At 44.8% G+C, this 17,029-nt stretch overlaps 1 protein-coding gene across 3 annotated transcripts in view; it reads left to right on the forward strand.

Annotated features, from left to right (window-relative positions):
* The window catches only part of LOC126521528 (MFS-type transporter SLC18B1-like), a 108,420-nt gene extending 97,056 nt beyond the window's left edge, over positions 1-11,364 (forward strand). For 2 of the 3 annotated variants that reach the window (XM_050170232.2, XM_055065835.1), the window contains 3 exons: positions 7,411-7,485; positions 10,466-10,559; positions 11,223-11,364. In XM_050170232.2, the coding sequence (XP_050026189.1) occupies positions 7,411-7,485; positions 10,466-10,559; positions 11,223-11,351 (298 nt within the window). In that variant the 3' untranslated portion in view covers positions 11,352-11,364. The remainder of the gene's footprint in view (positions 1-7,410; positions 7,486-10,465; positions 10,560-11,222) is intronic. The other variant, XM_055065834.1, reaches the window with a different exon arrangement.
* Positions 11,365-17,029: the final 5,665 nt, after the last annotated feature.

Genomic DNA, 17,029 nt, shown 5'->3' on the forward strand with positions numbered 1-17,029 from the left:
CATCAGAGAAGGAGACCCCCTACTCCCTGCCCCTGGCGCGCAGGCCTGGGGACAGGGTTGGGGGTCTCCGCGACTAGATGCAGGCAAAGAGTTGTTGGCTCTTCGCGGCCTCTGCCGCCAGATGGATGGCTCTCCTCTGCATGGCGGGGTCCGCGCTTTGCAGAAGGGTGTCCCAGGCTTCTCTACTATTTATTCCTTCCTTGACACCTGGGGAGTCTACGCATTGCCAGATTATATGGTCGAGGGTCCCCCTCTCCCCGCATCTCTTACATTTATCGTCTATATCTTCGTCTTTCAGTACGTGTGACGCCCATACTGGATTTATGTAGTTTCCTGCTTGCAGTCTGCGCCAGGCTCTCGCCTCTCTATTTCCGAGCTCCTTGTCCGGAGGGGGGACAGTTCTACGCTGAAGCTTATAGTTTTCGATTATTTCTGTGTAGGTCTGTAGTCTCTCGTCTAGTTCCTTGCAAGCGGGCGGCTCTGTTCCTGACCGGAAGTAGAGATCTCGGGCTAGGAAGTGTGCCGCCTCGTTGCCTGGGACCGACGTGTGAGCTGGTGCCCATACGAGGCTGATTTTTCTGTCAATTTTCTTTCCTGTTAGTACTCGTATCGCTTCTGGTGCGATTCTGCCTTTTCCGTAATTGTGGATGGCTGTTTTGCTGTCGCTTATTATGTAGCTCACCTTGGTCCCAACACAGGCAAGCGCGATTGCTACTTCTTCCGCTGCTTCCGGATTGCGGCTGCGTATTGTTGCTGCTGAGACTGCTTCGCCTTGGCCATCTACCACCGAGGCTACTGCCGCACCCAGTTTGCCGCTGGCCGCATCCGTGTACGCCACTATCTCCCTATCTATTTCGCTGAAGCGTCTGACCAGTGCTTCGGCTCTCTTTTCCCTCCTTTCTTTGTTGAAGGTGGGGTGCATGTTTTTGGGAATTGGGCCTATCCTTAGCTGTTCTCTGATTTCTCTTGGGATGTCATGTTTCTTTTGCATGCCTCTGTCTGTCTGCAGCCCCACCATGTTCAGGAGAGCTGTGCCTGTATATGTTTGGCTGAGTCTTTCCTGTTGGGCGGTTTTAACTGCTTCGGCTGTTTCTTGCCACGTATTGTGAATTCCCATTGCTAGGAGTCTCTCAGTGGAGGTGCTTATGGGTAATCCGAGTGCCCGTTTATAGCATCTTCTGATTATCGAGTCTAATTTGTCTCTTTCTGAAGCCCGGATGTTAAGGAATGGTGTGGCGTAGCTAAGTCTGCTGATGACGTACGCTTGTACTAGCTTAACTAGGCTTCTTTCTCTTAGCCCTCTCCCCTTAAGAGCTATTCTTCTGAATATCCCGGTGACTTGTGCTGCATAACCTTCCAGTTTCCGTATGGTTTCGTCGTTGTATCCATTGCTTTGGATGAAAAGTCCTAATATTCTTATCTTATCTACTTTGGGTACTGGTATGCCCCCAACCGTGATGTTGAGATCGCTGTCTCTTTTCAGCCTTAATGATTTGGGGTTGTACATTAAGAGTTCCGATTTTTCTGGTGAGCAAGTAAGCCCCCTAGTTGCTGCATACTCGATTACTGTGTCCGCGGCTGTTTGCAGTTTGTTTTCTATTTCCGCGTCGTTACCTTTGTTTATCCAAACATTTATATCGTCTGCGTACATGCTGAAGTTTAAATTTTCTATTTTCCTTAGTTTAGCCGGGAGGCCCCTCATAGCCAGATTGAAGAGGAGTGGGGAGAGTACAGATCCTTGCGGGGTTCCTCTGTTTCCCAGTTCTATTTCTTCCGATTCCAAATCATGGTATCTAATCTTTGCCGTCCTGTTTGTCAGGAAGTTCTTTATATAGTTGTAGGTTCGGCATCCTACCCCTATTTCTTGCATTTCTGTCAGGATTGCCTCGTGTTTGACATTGTCAAAGGCTTTCTTGAGGTCTAGAGCTAGGATTGCTTTTATATCTCTCGATCTTGAGTTTATGATGTCGTGCTGAAGCCGCAGCATCACGTCCTGGGTACTTAAGCCCGGTCGGAATCCAACCATCTCATTCGGCCATAGTTCATTTCCCTCCATGAATCGGGTTAACCTTGTCTGGATTACATGTTCCATTAGTTTCCCTACGCATGATGTGAGGGAGATCGGCCTGAGATTCTCTAGCTTAGGGGGCTTGCCCGGTTTGGGGATTAGTATGATGCTAGCCTCTGCATCGGTGGTGATCTTGACGTCGCCGTGGAAGGTCGCAGGAAGCGTCCGTTGTCGTGCTCGGAATAGGGTGAGGAAGAGCACGTGAGACGCTGTAGCGTCTGCTGCTGACTCAGGAGCTCCAAACCTCACGTCCGCACACGATGGTAGCTCCATAGAGAAAGAAAAAAGTCTTTTTCTTTCTCTATGGTAGCTCCGAGTGGACCGCGTCGGAGAAACGTGTTCAGCGCCACTGGCGGCCATCGCTTCGAGACCGTCAGACGCCCCAATGCGGTCGTGCCACGGCGCGTGCGTCTCAATGAAGTGCGAGACGAACGTGCTCCGCTACTGGGTTCTGCGAGTGCACGTGCCTTTCGCGTCCGCGCCTTTGCATCGGCGTCTTTGCATCCGCGGAGAAAGCCCGGCCGTGAACCACTGTGAGAACGCGCGAAAGACCAAAGAAAAGCTATCGCTTTAATCAAGTCCAACAATTCTTCTGAGGCATACTAAGCACTAAACGTAAACGTTCTGTATTTTTAGCGAGCCTGCACCAGGCTAAGTTTCTTTCACACGAAGCAAGCACAATAGTATATCGCATTGTCGAGGTTGAAGCAGGTGAAAACTTTCGCTGTAATGGAGCTTGATTGCCTTCGCTTTCGTTACAACTTTAATAGAACTGACATAGGGAATCCATGTCAGTATAAACGCACAAAGGACATGCCAGCGTAAATAAAATACGGAAGAAACAATGCGTCAGAAAAGATCTTGAAATTATTAAAGCAGACCGGTGTCAAAATGAGCCTGTAAATGACGACAGCAGATATTAAAGAACTTTCTGATTAAGCATTACATTTGAAGAAAAAAAGAGGCAGCATGTTACACTCCTGTAAAAAATAAAGGCGAAAGCCTGCTGCACACGTGGTAATGCATTAAGTTATCTGATCGGAGGGGTCAGACTTCTCGCAAGACATAACGAGCTGTAGTGTGAAGTAAAGTATTGCGTTGTAGGTCGATTTCCTCAACGACACATGCGAGCACCAAATGCAGTTTCTAAAGGTTATTTCGTTTTTTCCATCTTGTTTCTTTCATTCCTTCACTCGGTATTTCTTTAGTTCTTTCTTTCTTTGCTCTTTCGTTAGTTCTTTCTTTCGTTCTTTCTTTTTTTTTTCGCTTCTTCTTTCATATTCAGCCATTGCATCTTTGCTTGCTTACGGGGGTATGAGCCATTCCTGGGGAGGTATTCTACAAGAGCCCACGTAGTGGACTGTCCATTTCGACCGTACCTGATTGGCTAGGACCGCTCGTCTCCTCCTCCCTCGTACAGCTGCACCCAATCAGCAACGGCCAAAATGGACAGTCCACTAGGTGAACTCTTACAGAATACGCCCCCCCCCCCCCTCCCTTTGATGTTCATGTTTGCTTTCTTTCCTTCCTTCGTTCTTTTTTCTTTCGTGTCTTCATTCATATGCAGCCCTTGCATCTTTGCTTACGGGCGTATAAGCCATTCCAGATCGTTATTTTTTTCGATTTTAAGCCATTACTGACGATGGTATTCTTTTTACCACTCGTCAACTTTTTATAAACCAAACCCACTCGACTTGATTACAATATGTATTGAACCACTCGTCTAGACGACACTTTTTTCGGATATGAGCCATTGCAACAAGCCACGTAAGGCTTTCGCCGTAATAAAGGCAGTCATACTGATGCATCAGAAGGAGGAGGAATAAACTTTTATTGTGTGAAACAAAGTTAAAGCTTTCTTCACCCTGGATGGGAGGCTCTCTCAGTCCGGGAAGCCGTTGGCTAATACCGCGGCCCGGGCCCGGTCCACCAGACTTCGCTAATCCTCCATGCTCTGCGCCGTTAACACTGCCTCCCATTTTTCTTCGATGGCGTGTAGTGATTGTGAAGCTTCACCTTGATTGTTTTTTCTCGCTGTGTAGGCGCACTAACACCATGTGCTGGAGGGTGTCTGGCACATGACAATACTGGCCTTGGTATGAGAATTTAGTGGGGTGCATTCGGTGCATAATAATTCTATGGACATAAGTAATCGTTTGTAGTCCGCGGAGGGCGGCTGCTTCTACCTAGTATAATTTTGGATGTGGTAGTGGATATTGTCTTCTTTCCAGTCTATAGTGTTGAAATATTTGGGCGTAGATGATGGGAATATCATTCACGTTCGTTGCTTTCCGAAGCCCGTGCGGCAGGGAATGCCGGCTGGTATGCTCTCGGGCGGCAGCATGTGCTCCGTCGTTTCCTGCCAGGTGTTCGTGCCCTGGTGTCCATGCAACGCAGGTTTCGTGGAGTTGTTGGCGTCTTGTTATTTACTTGAGAAATCGACGCCCAGCAATCAACTATTCGAAGCTATTGGCGAGGTTTACAAAGGCGGAGCAGCGCCATTGCTAACAGCGGCGAATTGTTTCAATAAAAAACACGGCACCAAACAGCAAGCTTGGTAGCTAACGTCGAAGTAGCTAGGCCTAGCATTGTCGCGCTGATGGCGGTGGCTACGGCTGCGAGCGGATCAGCGTGCGAGAGCGCCGGCTCGAGGCGGCGAGATAATCAGTATGGCTGCGGTGGTGGCTTCGATTAACGCCGTTTCGGACCTGCGGTCATGGCAAGAAGTCCGGAAAATCAGACGGCGAAGGTTTTGTGCGTCCTAAATTTCAGGCGTTCTTATACATTGATTCTATGGGGCACGTGGCGGTGACGCGAAAGCATACGAATTTTCGGGCATGTCCAAAAAATCGAGCGTACGGAAATTACAGTGTTTGAATGTTCAAAATCGATTTGTATAGTGGAGTAGTTGCATAACCCTACTGAAAAAGACTGCATTGCCGTAAAAACGCCTAAATGCCGAATTTTTGCGCAATTGGCGCAAATTACACTTTAGTGAGCGCAGGCAAGTGGCATTGCAGCAAAATGGCGCAAATAGCGCAGTTGGAGCACTGGTGCATAATAGACTTTGGCGATTCGAAAGCACTAATGCTTAACTTCCTGGTATAACGCAAAACTATTGCAATCTGTTTTTATTCCAAATCCGCCATTTGCCCTTCGTCCTAATGCCCGTTGCGACCGCGCGTGCGACGGCCACTTGCCGGAAGGGCGAAATGTTATCAGCGCGAAAATTACGAGAAACTGTGCGGCAGGTGCCGTCGCGTGGTGTGCGGAATGTGAACGGCTGCAGTCTATTTCGGAGAACTAATCCGCTCGTTCTGCACACATGCCGAAGCCGTTCTGAGGCAGCGTGGCGCAATTTCGGTCAATTTTCAGTGTTTGGCGCAGTGTGGCGCAGGAATTTGCGTTTGTCTCGAAATTGCGCCATTGGCACAGGAATCCTACCCCTGTAAAACACACTGGTGGCAATAAATTGCACCTGTTAATTTCAGACGAAATTGACGGTATTTCTCGGCCAAACTCAAACCGTTCCGGGCGGCAGAATGTGACACTCGAAATAATAACTTTTGTGTGTTTGAGGCCATCACTTGGCTAGGCTAAGCGTTCGTATCTTTTCAAAAGAAAGCAATACTCACAATCAGGCTTGTGCGAATATTCGATATATTTTTAATATTCGCTCGAATAATATGCAATTCGATATTCGCTTCGGCTCGAATTTTGGTATTCGAAGCTTTCGAAGTTTTCAAAAACGAGCGAATATACCACTCGTTTGGTAGCCAGTAGCATCTCTTGGTGTCCACATCTCCTTATTACGCATGCCAAGTATTAAAAAAAGGTTTGAATTAGACAACGCGCACTAGTACTGAATCAACATTTGTCGAAACATGTGAACTACCTATTAAGGAGCTGCTAAGAGTTAAAAAGGTGTTTGTGCAATTAAACCATGCATAAAGTTAGAACGCCGTCAATGAAGATCAAACAAAGCACCATACAGTATATTCATTTGAATTTACATATAAGCAATTGCTAACAATGTCCTAAAGCGTGTAGTTTCGAACATTTTGGATAAATTTATGTTTCACTTTGAGAGATAACATTATTTGCTGAAAATGGTGTCTAGTATCTTCCCTGTTGGTAACAAGTTTTTTATTGTTTTTTTGTTATTCAGCATCCAAGAAATGAATGAGGTGCAAGCTTGTTTTCAAACAAAATAACGCTGATTTTTTCTTCTATGCGCTTTCTTTGTTGCACTCGCTCATGCGAGTATATAGATTTTTGCTGCTATGGCTTAACAAAAAGAGAGGGCGTGATGAAATGAAGAAAGTAACAAAAAATCACCGACGATTACGATACTCCCTAATGCGAAATTGGAGCTCAGCGTTATACATGTTTTCATGTCGCGATATATTGGCTGGCGTGGACTAACTGTCTCGCGCGGCACATTGCAAATGGAGCGAAGTGTGCCTCGCTAAACTGAAGATCGCGAGAGGCAGCGCGTGGTCACACGGGGGCGCGGCTCAAAGCAGCCGCCCCACAAAGACCTCCGCTCACGAAGCGCTTTGTTTCCACACATGCTACCGCCGGACGCACTCGCCACATGCCATCAGTGGAGAGATGACGGCGCGCTATTCTGGCGTCATCTCGTAGTGGTCGTCGCCACAGAGCCCGTCTTGCGCGGCACTACGCCTCTCACGTTTTCGCCGTACCCTCCTTCTCCACTTTCCACCTCCTGGTTTCGCCGCACCCTTCTCAACTGCTTTCCTCCTCGTGCACTTTTCGCTACCGCCCTCTTTCCTCCCCCGCTGCGCTCCGGGTTCACGCGTGCATGCTTCATTGTGCTCGTTCGCTCGGTTACGCCGAGGGACGACGCCAACGCGAAGCGCAGGAAAGGGCGCTAAGAGCTGCGCTCTAAACGAGACGCACTTTCTATACGGCACTAATCTGTAGGCAACGTTCAGCATGCATTGAAGTTACGTAGTCTATAGTCTTACTATAAGTCACGTAGTCCGTAGAGTCACCGAGAGTGTCAAGGAGGAAGATAAAGTGAAAAGTAGAACCGACTAGAACGTAACCACAATGTATGCCCTATTTAATATTTAAGATGTGTGATAACTTCGTTTCAATGCACAGTTACCATTCTCGTTTGGATAGGTAACTTGCTATCTCATTTGGAACAAATATTGTCGTGAAGCGTGACAGGAAGCTGGTACAAAAAAACAAGCATTCGAAAGTTTGAGAGGCACACACAGGTACTTTGTTTAAAAGATCGAACAAATGTCATATGATGAGATTCAGTAATTCTTGTATACTATTTTTAAATAGATGTCTTATGTTTATTGCAGAGAACGTGGTTATCCAGATACCGTTCGAACTACGGGCTTTGTGTCGAGTGTGTCGCACACGTGTCTTTTCCTGGGGTGAGTCATCCTTTGACCGACAAACAGCAAGGCTCTACCAGACACTTGAATAACAGTTATACTTACGGTACTGCGCCAATATTTGGAAAATGCATCGGACCGCAAGAAACGGTGCACATTTTTTCGATTAAATTTGCGGAGTAGTGTAATGTGAAATGAACTGACAGAATGACTTGACACTAACCTGATGCCCTCAATGCATTAATACAGCCGTAAGGAAAGCGCACGGGCACCCGAATCCCGTAAAACGCCAGGTTCATTGGCTATTATACTGACACTAAGCAAGAAGAGTCTGCAGCGTACAGACACGAAAGGTGGTTGTTTTTTTGGGCTTCACGCAAGGTCTTACCCTAACACAGCCTGGCGCATGGGCTTAAGATAGAAAATTAACATGAAGTGCCTGCGTTGATGTTGTCTTTTCTACACAGTGGAAGCTGATTAGAATCTGTGATGCGGATCAGTATTCACTAAACGCGTGATGCAAGTGTAATGTAAAAGTAACTGAAAAAATAGTGAAATCATTATACTAGTACATAAACGAGTGAGTCCGGAATGGACAGTGCAACGGACGAGACGAAAATGAAAGGTCCTATAGTTACGCTCAGTGTTATGTGTCTGTATTCCTACGCGTATGTTGCTGGGAACTTAAGTGCACAATTTTAAGTTCCTAACAAGTTTTTTATTTTGTTATCAACAGTAATCTATATATAGGATGTTTTTTTAACTGGACCACATTTTAAAAAGCCACCTTTGGCAGATAGCACAATTCTAGCCCTTGGAACTAACTACTCGGTGAGGCGGGTATGATTTCCGCGAGCAATGGAGTTGCTAATTGATTACTTAACAAATGTTTCCTAATTAAGTTTAGTTTTTACTGATTATTTTACAGAACTTATTGCTATTTACGAGTTATAGCTAGTGAGCGTGCAAGGCATATCGACTTGAAACGAATTCTAAGGATGGCACCGGTTTCGAGATTCCCGCCATCAAACTGGCTCTAAAAATGCGCTGTTGTTTACTTGCTTTTTATTAAGAAAACACTGTTCTATACATTGAAGCCCAAAATTGACCGGAACGCTCATCTATTTCGTCGCACACTTTGAAAATTAATACCTGGAAACTAGTGCCATTCTCAGAATTCGTTCCAAGTGGGTACGCCTCGCGAACTCACAGGTTTTAATTATTAAGCTGTAATATGTGCCACATAGTAATAATTAAAAAAGCTAGTAGAGCAGTATTATCGTCTCAATTAAGTGCACGGATTCATTGTAGAAGTAATGCCCGCCTCATAATGTAATTTAGTTCAATTATGCTACCTACCACAGGCGATATTTTTTTTTAATTTGGTGCAACCACATAAAAACATCGGGTATAAGAAGTGTGTACAAAACAAAACATTATACATTCGTTCCTGATTGCATGAACCGGTCTACTTTAGCAGTATTCAGCTATTAACAGTAACTGTTTTAAAGTAATAGCTGAACTCTATTTCTTACTGTCTCTACTATAACTGCGATTTTTAAAACACTGACAGGATCTCATCATGTCAATATTCCTATGCCTCACATAGAACCGTAATAACTTCGCAGTGGTGAGCACGGCAAGTAACACATCAATGTTTGCACCACCGAGACACTTTAATTTCTCCTAATATGTTCTGACATCTGCCGTAACCGCAGACTCAAGAGGGCCTCGAGCAGTCGAACCATCACTCAAAAAATTTCCCGCCTTGATGTCACTTGCAAAGGAGTCCGAACATTGCTGAACTTTCCACGTAAACCTTACAGGTTCACATCACCTGCCAAATGTAGACAGCACGGTTCCGTTGTTCCACCGTCAGGAATGCAAATGCATGCTAAATCAGCACTAAATATATGAGCTCCGTCTGGTTTCCCCTTCCTGTAGAAATAGACAATATTTGAAAACAGCAAATTATTGAAGAGTGGTGAGAAACGGTGCCTTGCAAAGAAATTTAATCTAAGTTCCGTATATTCGCTGGAACCCTGTCGCGCGTTAAGCAAGGAGTATTAGTGTGTATAGCTAGAAAAAAACATTGATGCGCCAGCTTTCCTCACTTTGAAAACATTCAAATTGATTACATAATCCGCAACCCAGTTACACGTGTCGCAATTGGCTAGCGCAACTGTAATTGATCCAATGAGAACAATGTTCATAACGATCGGGAAGTCGAATTTATATAAACGCATCCCAGTGCCATATGAAAGGTATATATGGTGGACAAAACAGTTCTGTCAGAAGAACTCCTGACTCGAATCAAATCCCTCAATGTCCGAATCTGCTGGTTCACTATAACGCAGAGTTGAACCTGAAAACATTTTTTTTCTTTGTTTGTTTGTTTGTGACAGTGCTGATACCAATAGGTGAGCATACTGTACCTGGTCTCACTGGTGGCGCTGTAATCATTTATGTGCCAATCACTACGGCCCCACAACCCTCTGTAATCATTGGCTGTGCCACGGATCACAGTGGGTTGTGACTATTCGTGGCCGCTTGCTTTCACAAGGGATGCCAATAAGCGCCATCATCATCATGGCGGCTGAATGGCTGCTGAGCAGTGATTTGCAATGTGCAGGCGCATAAATGTAAAAAGATTATTAGGCAATGAATTAGTTTATTTTCTACTTTTAAAGAAATATTTACTCCTCTTGCGTAAGATATACGAGAATGACAGTCTGGAGCCGTTTGTCAGCTGCAGCTGCGTTTTAAGGAGACCAATTAAATGTATTCAACAGCCATCACGGAGGCTTTTTATTATCTATATTGTTTGCACACTTCGCTACCCTGTTATTACTCCCCCTCTCCCCCTCCCTCCCCCCAAGAAAGAGAGGGATACACCCAATTTCACGCGAATTTGCTGCTGAGCACGAAAGTTAACAAGTAGTACACTTAACAATAAATTTAAGAAGAATGACTGAGTGTTGAATAATTTTTAACAATACAAATGTTTCGTCTCTTTCAGAGGCCTAATCATGCCCCCAGTAGCGGGGTATTTGGTCGATGCCTTCAACTACGGCACTGCGACTTTAGTCATGGCTGTTCTCCTCGCAGCTTGGGTAAGCCTTCGTGTGCGTCTATCAGAACAACCGAAATCCCGGAGTTACGGCCGCTGCCCGTCTAATAGACACGTACTCATTCAAGCAGCAAGGAAGTTTGAAGCATTTTCCTGAACATATCACAGACGTTGGAACACATAATAGAAATATCAAAACAAGTGCTTCCCGTATATCCCAAATCGCTGAACGTAATTTCTGAATGTAATCTATAGCTCAGGCGCCAAAGTATGAGTTATTGAAGTATTTTTCGTTCGTCTACATAACCTCTTCCGACGTCATTAAAGGCCGTTCTTCCGCATTCTGGCAGTTCCGAAATGTTATGCGAAAAATATCTCATGAATTGTACCCACACCGTCAAAAAAGAAAAGTAACAAGAAAGCACGTAAACACTTCGTAAACTTACGAAATATTCAATATATTTTCACTTGCCTCTAATCCTGCAACATTACGGGAACTAGCTTCCTTATGGTGCATGCATCAGCCTTCGCATTTCTATTTATTTTGTTGCTTGACGAAGCTTGACTCGAATAGTGGTCTTTAATTCACTGAATAAGGCTAAAGTACATGCTATTGCTTTTCAGCGCACGAAAAACTTGCCATCGCTACTGCACTTTCGTTACTGCTGTCATTTTCCCTAATTCAACTTTCTTTAACCATTCGCAGATTCCAGTCATGCTCGCCGTGTGGGTGTCCAAGGCTTTCTGCTCCTTTAGAACAGCAAAGCTAAGCCTGACAGATCCAAAGAAAGGATGCACAATTCAGAATAATAACAATAATGTATCGAAGAATTAAAAAGTATTGATGACATTCTGCCTGTTTCCTGCGCAACATTGTTTAAAGCAATAGTTTAATTTTTATAAACGTATGAAACGTTTCTTTAGCACATTGTGAGTGACTTTGAATGTGACATACACAGTCCAATAAAAGCGTGTTAAATGCTGGAAAAATCAATGAGAATGTAACGAAAGTAGTTTGTTGTTCGCTTCCCATAACGTTCCAATAACGCAGAAAACAAATCCCCCCAAGGTACGCGAAAAAGATTTAGCAAGCTGCACCTTCTAGAAAGCGAATACCTCTTTTTAGTTTTCTTTTTTTCATCGGGCTTTGGCTTGTTCTAAATTTCTTGCTTTCTAAAATCAGTCACTTATATGACTGCGACGATGTCGAACTGCGTTTTGACTGTGTTTATGCTTGGCCGTTCTGCGCCTACACTGCCAAGTGTTTTTTTTTTTATGTGGAACACGTTCTTTTAAAAGAAACTGTCATATCGAGGCCCCTACCATTCTTGCAGATAGGTTACCCGGCTAGGTGGAAATTTGCAGCAAAAAGAAAAAAAGAACTTGACAGAACTCTTTTAATTGCCGAAAATGTGCTGATTAAATTTTATATTACTCACTTTCGGGGATATGTTCTAATTACGAAATTGAAGTCGAGGAGTAGTGTCTGCATAGCAGAAACCCTAACAGTTTGGGACGACCTTATCTGGAATGCCGAGGCTTTTCTTAGCAGGTATTGAACAGGATATCTCGAAAGTGATGCATTCTTCGTATTTCTGCTAAGTAGGCTTGGGTTTACTGCTCATCGGCTTCAATTGAACAGTGACAACATGCGCACAAAAGTGGGTCATTTAAAAGCACATTTTAGGTGACTGGCGAAATTATTGTCAAATTTGGAACCTTATATTTTTATTTTGTTGCTGCTGCTAAAATTCCGCTTAGCTAAGCAGCCAACATGCAAAAACGGACGAGGCCATAGATGTGACAGTTACATTTAAAATAAAAAGAATTCATAAAAAGAAAGACATGGTTTAATACATGAACGCAGCGATGACAACAGTAGCGTGTGCTGCGGAGACTTGTGCAAGCAGACATAGGCCCTAGAGTTACTGTATATGCTACCAAAGCTACCAAAGCTGTATATGCTACCTTTGGTAGAATATACAGTAACTCTAATAGGCCCCAGTACTGCACGACACGTAGCGACAGGACGACGCGTTGGGCGCGGCACTCAACGCACGGTGGCAGGTATTTCGCAGCAAAAGTGGCGCCAATCTAAAGTGGCTTCTGCGGCATTATACGAGCTGCGGTGTTAGTCTCACGGTACAAATTCCGTGTCGCAAGCGTGTACGCATGTGTGATTACCGCCCATGAGAACATTTCATTGCGGCTCGACCCATATGGTGCGCGTACACATGTAGACGACGTTCCAGAAAACAGACCAACAAAACATAGACAGCCGTTTGTAAAACTTAGCTATGTGGTCAAGGCTGTGTAGGAAAGTCGCAGGTATACTGTAATGATTTTTTTTTTGCCTTAATATTTTTTGCGTATTATTGCTACTGCGCTGTCCGGGCTCTCCCGTATGGTGATGCGTCTTATGTGCAGTTGCGCTCTGTGACTGCTAGAGAAATAATCGGTGGCGGCATTGCAGTGGCTAGCGCCGCTGCGCCCCTCGTTCACTGCAAAGCAACAAATCAGCTTTCGGGGCACCTAAATTCCTTTGTTGTAGTGGTCTTCGTTGTAGACACCCTCATAATACAAATGACAGACAGAAACTCGGCCGGTGCATACGAAGTCCTTCGTTATAAAGATCACTTTGTTGTAGAAGCCTTCGCTGTAGAGGCGTTCACAATACAAATGACAGATAGGAATTCGGCCGGTACATACCAAATCCTTCGTAATACACGTCATTTTGTTGTAGAAGCCTTCATTTAGAGGCGTTCAATTAAAGATCAGCAATGGGAAAACGCTAGAAAGCTTAGCCTGGAGCCAACGTTTCCACAAGGGGACTTGTTTCCGTCAGTGAGCTGAAGTACACTAATTAGGCCTGCGTCAGGTCTCTACTTCACGTCTCGATCTTAGAAGCACGTCCTGCGCGCAGTCCTCGGAGGTAAGAAGAAAGGGCTTTAGCAAGCACAGTTATAGCAATGCTGGCACGCCACGAAATCAACGTTGCAGCATAATTAAGATGTAACCCGCCAACGCCGACGCCAACAAGGAAAAGAAGCTATGATGAACGGGGTTCGAGTCTCATGGGCAAGGTTTTCCGCGTCTCTTTGGTGCCACTAAGACTGCAATGGGCATGACGACCTACTCTACAGTCAACCGTTATACCTTACACTCGCGATGACCATGTGGTACGTAGAAACCCTAAACTTGGCTCTTCGTCTCATAACCACTATCCTGATCCGACATTGTGCACATCAGCACAAGAAAATCATGTGGAAAGAAATGAGCCAGTAGTACTAGATAGTCGCTCCCTCTCACATAAAAAATCTGGTTCAGGAGGAGCGCAACAAAGAGCATAACTTGACAAGTTTCAATGCCTCTTTACAAGGGTTCTGCGAAATTTGTGTAGTAACACAAATAGTGAAACAATAAACTGTCATCCACACGACGGTAGCAGGAAGGCACAACTGAAAGCTTATTCAAGATATAAATGACATTGGCGTAGCACTCCTAAGACGGGACGAAGGGACACAGAAACACACACACAGCGCTGTGTGTGTTTCTGTGCCTCTTCGTCCCGTCTTAGAAGTGCTACGCAAATGGCAAATAATATGACGCGCCGGCGTGCAACCTTAACTGATATGTATGTACGCACATGAATTCATATTTATAGCCATGCTGTAGCACGCAAGCCAAGATGTACACAATATTCATTCCCGTGTGCCATAAGCGTGCGCAAATTTCGCTAACAATATTGTAGAGGAGAGAGGCCCACAATTCCTCGTATAAGCCGTGGAGAGCATGCAGCTTGGCGAAAGCTAAACGACAAGCTTCATGTAAAGTATAACCAAATACCTTTCGCATTGAATCATAGTAACAACTGCACCTTTTCCGTTCGAGCTCACCCCTTATTTACTGCCCGGGCGTCCATAAGGAAATAACAATGAAATGAAAACCCGAACTGCGCGTCCCGAGCTGATAACCGCACAACGTGGGAAAAGTCACTGACACTGCAATTCTCAATTGCGTCATACATATTCCACGCCGTCGTGACTCACATTCACAGGTGACCTAGCATCCTATGTGTTTTTACAATGTTCAGTTAAAGGGACACTGAAACTGAACAGTTCATTTAGTTTGGTGCAGAATAGCCTTCTTAAAAAAATCTATTTACCTTTAATTGACTGGAAAACGTCCATTATTTACAGAAAAGATCAACAGCAAAGATTCACGTTACTTTACTTTTTTTTGCGGACGGGGGGAGGTGGCGTCAATTTCACACCCAAACTGCACCACCCGTACACGTTCGTGTGAAGCCTCTATTTCCGCATTTCTCTAACGTTCTTGTTGAGAAAATTTTCCGCACTAATAAAGTTCAGTCTGTCGTTTTCTTAGAATGAAACCTATTCTGTGTTTTCTAATAAGGTGCTAGTATCTGGTCGCTAGCAGATACTGTTCAATACCTCTACTTGAAGCAAGCACGCGAACTTCAAGGCTGTATTTTTCGTCTGTCTCTTCGAGAATGCGCACTGTAATATGTGTAATTTACCAATCCAGCTGAATTTAGCCAGCTTTAGTGGTTCTTTAATTCATCTCATTTCTCATGTTTAATTTAAAAGTGTAGCTTAAGTAAAAGAATGCAGTTTTTTTTTTGTCTCACCCCATTCATTTAAGCCAATCGGAGTTTGTACACGAGCGTGTCCGTAAAGAACTAAATGGTCAGTGAGTGCTTTCACGTCTGATTTTATGCTCAATTTTTGAAACGAGGTATTTGTTTGTTTTCCCACTATTTGACGAGCGACGAACACTCTCTCAACAATGCTGTAACGTTGTACCTGGTAACCACAGCATGTACGCACGCTACGGACACATCAATGTCATGATTACCATAGCCAGCCTAAGATAGGTCCACTGCAGATCGAAGGCCTATTTCAGCGATCTTCGATTATTCTCTCCGGCAACGACCTCGCCGACTGAGCTGCTAGGAGAGCATATGGAGAAACAAACGTTATTTCTGTGCCTTTATCGAGGGGTGACGCAGTCCAACACCTAAGCAAGCTAGTGCATTCTATGACATTGGATAAGTGGCACCAGCGCCTCTATTTTTTTTTCAAAAGAATCGAGGAGGCGTTGGCGGCACACACCTGTGTTCCCTCACAATCGATTACATTTTCTCGACCCATCTATGAAACTGCGGCACCATTCAGTAGCCAACATTTTTTCTGTTGACGTCGAAGATCTTTGTTATTCAATACCGCACGATGAGCTGTTTCGTAGTGTGGTAACGTGCATCGAAGAAAGTGGCGAGGTAGATTTTCTCGATGCGACCGGGTTGTCCTCGGAAAATTTCATATCCCTTCTTGAATTTTATCTAAGTGCAACTTTTATCTGGTTTGAAAATAAGCTTTTTATTCAGAAAAATGGTGTGTGTACTGGTTCATGTGTGCCGCCTGCTCTTTGTAATATTTTTTTATCGTTTGTCGACCGCGCTCTTAAGAGTGCTTTAAACTCTTGACTCGGTTCAAATCTTCAGATATGTTGACGATTTTCTTGGTGTGACACAAATGACTAACAGCGAATGCTCCGTTACGGTAGCTGACATTTTAACTCTGTTCAATGACAATGGCAAAGGTTTAACTTTCCCACATGAGCTGTCTAGGGACTGTAAACTCCAGTTTTTAGATTTGCAGCTATCCTTACAAACAGGTCACGCCTGCTCGATGTACTCGCCACGTGCACGTAAGGAATTTTTACCTTATACGTCTGCGCACTCAAAGATGTTGAAACGCGTCATTGATTTGATGTCTCTAAAATCTTCGTTAATGAACTCTTGTCATCACTCGGCGAACCAGAGTTTCATTGCGCAGTTAAATATGCTTCAGGCTGCGGATTATCCAAGTGTGGTGGTGATGTCAGACTCAGAGGTATTGCTTCAGAAACTGAAAGGGTCACTGAGTATGTGACGTGGGTATGTGCCACTCTTCGATGAACCTCTTTCCCGCCAACTTGGGTCACTGTGTAGACCGTGTTCCAATGAGTACAGCACCGGGATGCTTTGCTGAGGGAACCATGCTCGAAACCAACCGTTGGGCCTACTCGGGTCACTGAGTATGTGACGTGGGTACGTGCCACTCTTCAATAAACCTCTTTCCCGCCAACTTGGGTCACTGTGTAGACCGTATTCCAATGAGTAGAGCACCAGGATGCTTTGTTGAGGGAACCATGCTCGAAACCAATCGTTGGACCTACTCTGGTCACTGAGTATGTGACGCTGGGTATGTGCCATTCTTCAATGAACCTCTTTCACGCCAACCTGAGTAGCGCCACTGCCTCTGGACAGCCGCAACAGAATCAGCAAGCTGCTCTATGCGAACGTCTATCTGTGAGAGAGTTGAAGGCTTTGGTGATTCGGAGACGACAATGACTGATGGAGAGGCCACCTCATGTACATGGTCAGCTAGTGCAGCGAGACTGTCGAGGCTCATATGTTCCGCAGCAGCCAGGACGACTCGTACGGCAAGC

This window comes from Dermacentor andersoni, chromosome 6, assembly GCF_023375885.2.
Source record: "Dermacentor andersoni chromosome 6, qqDerAnde1_hic_scaffold, whole genome shotgun sequence".
NCBI lineage: Eukaryota > Metazoa > Arthropoda > Arachnida > Ixodida > Ixodidae > Dermacentor > Dermacentor andersoni.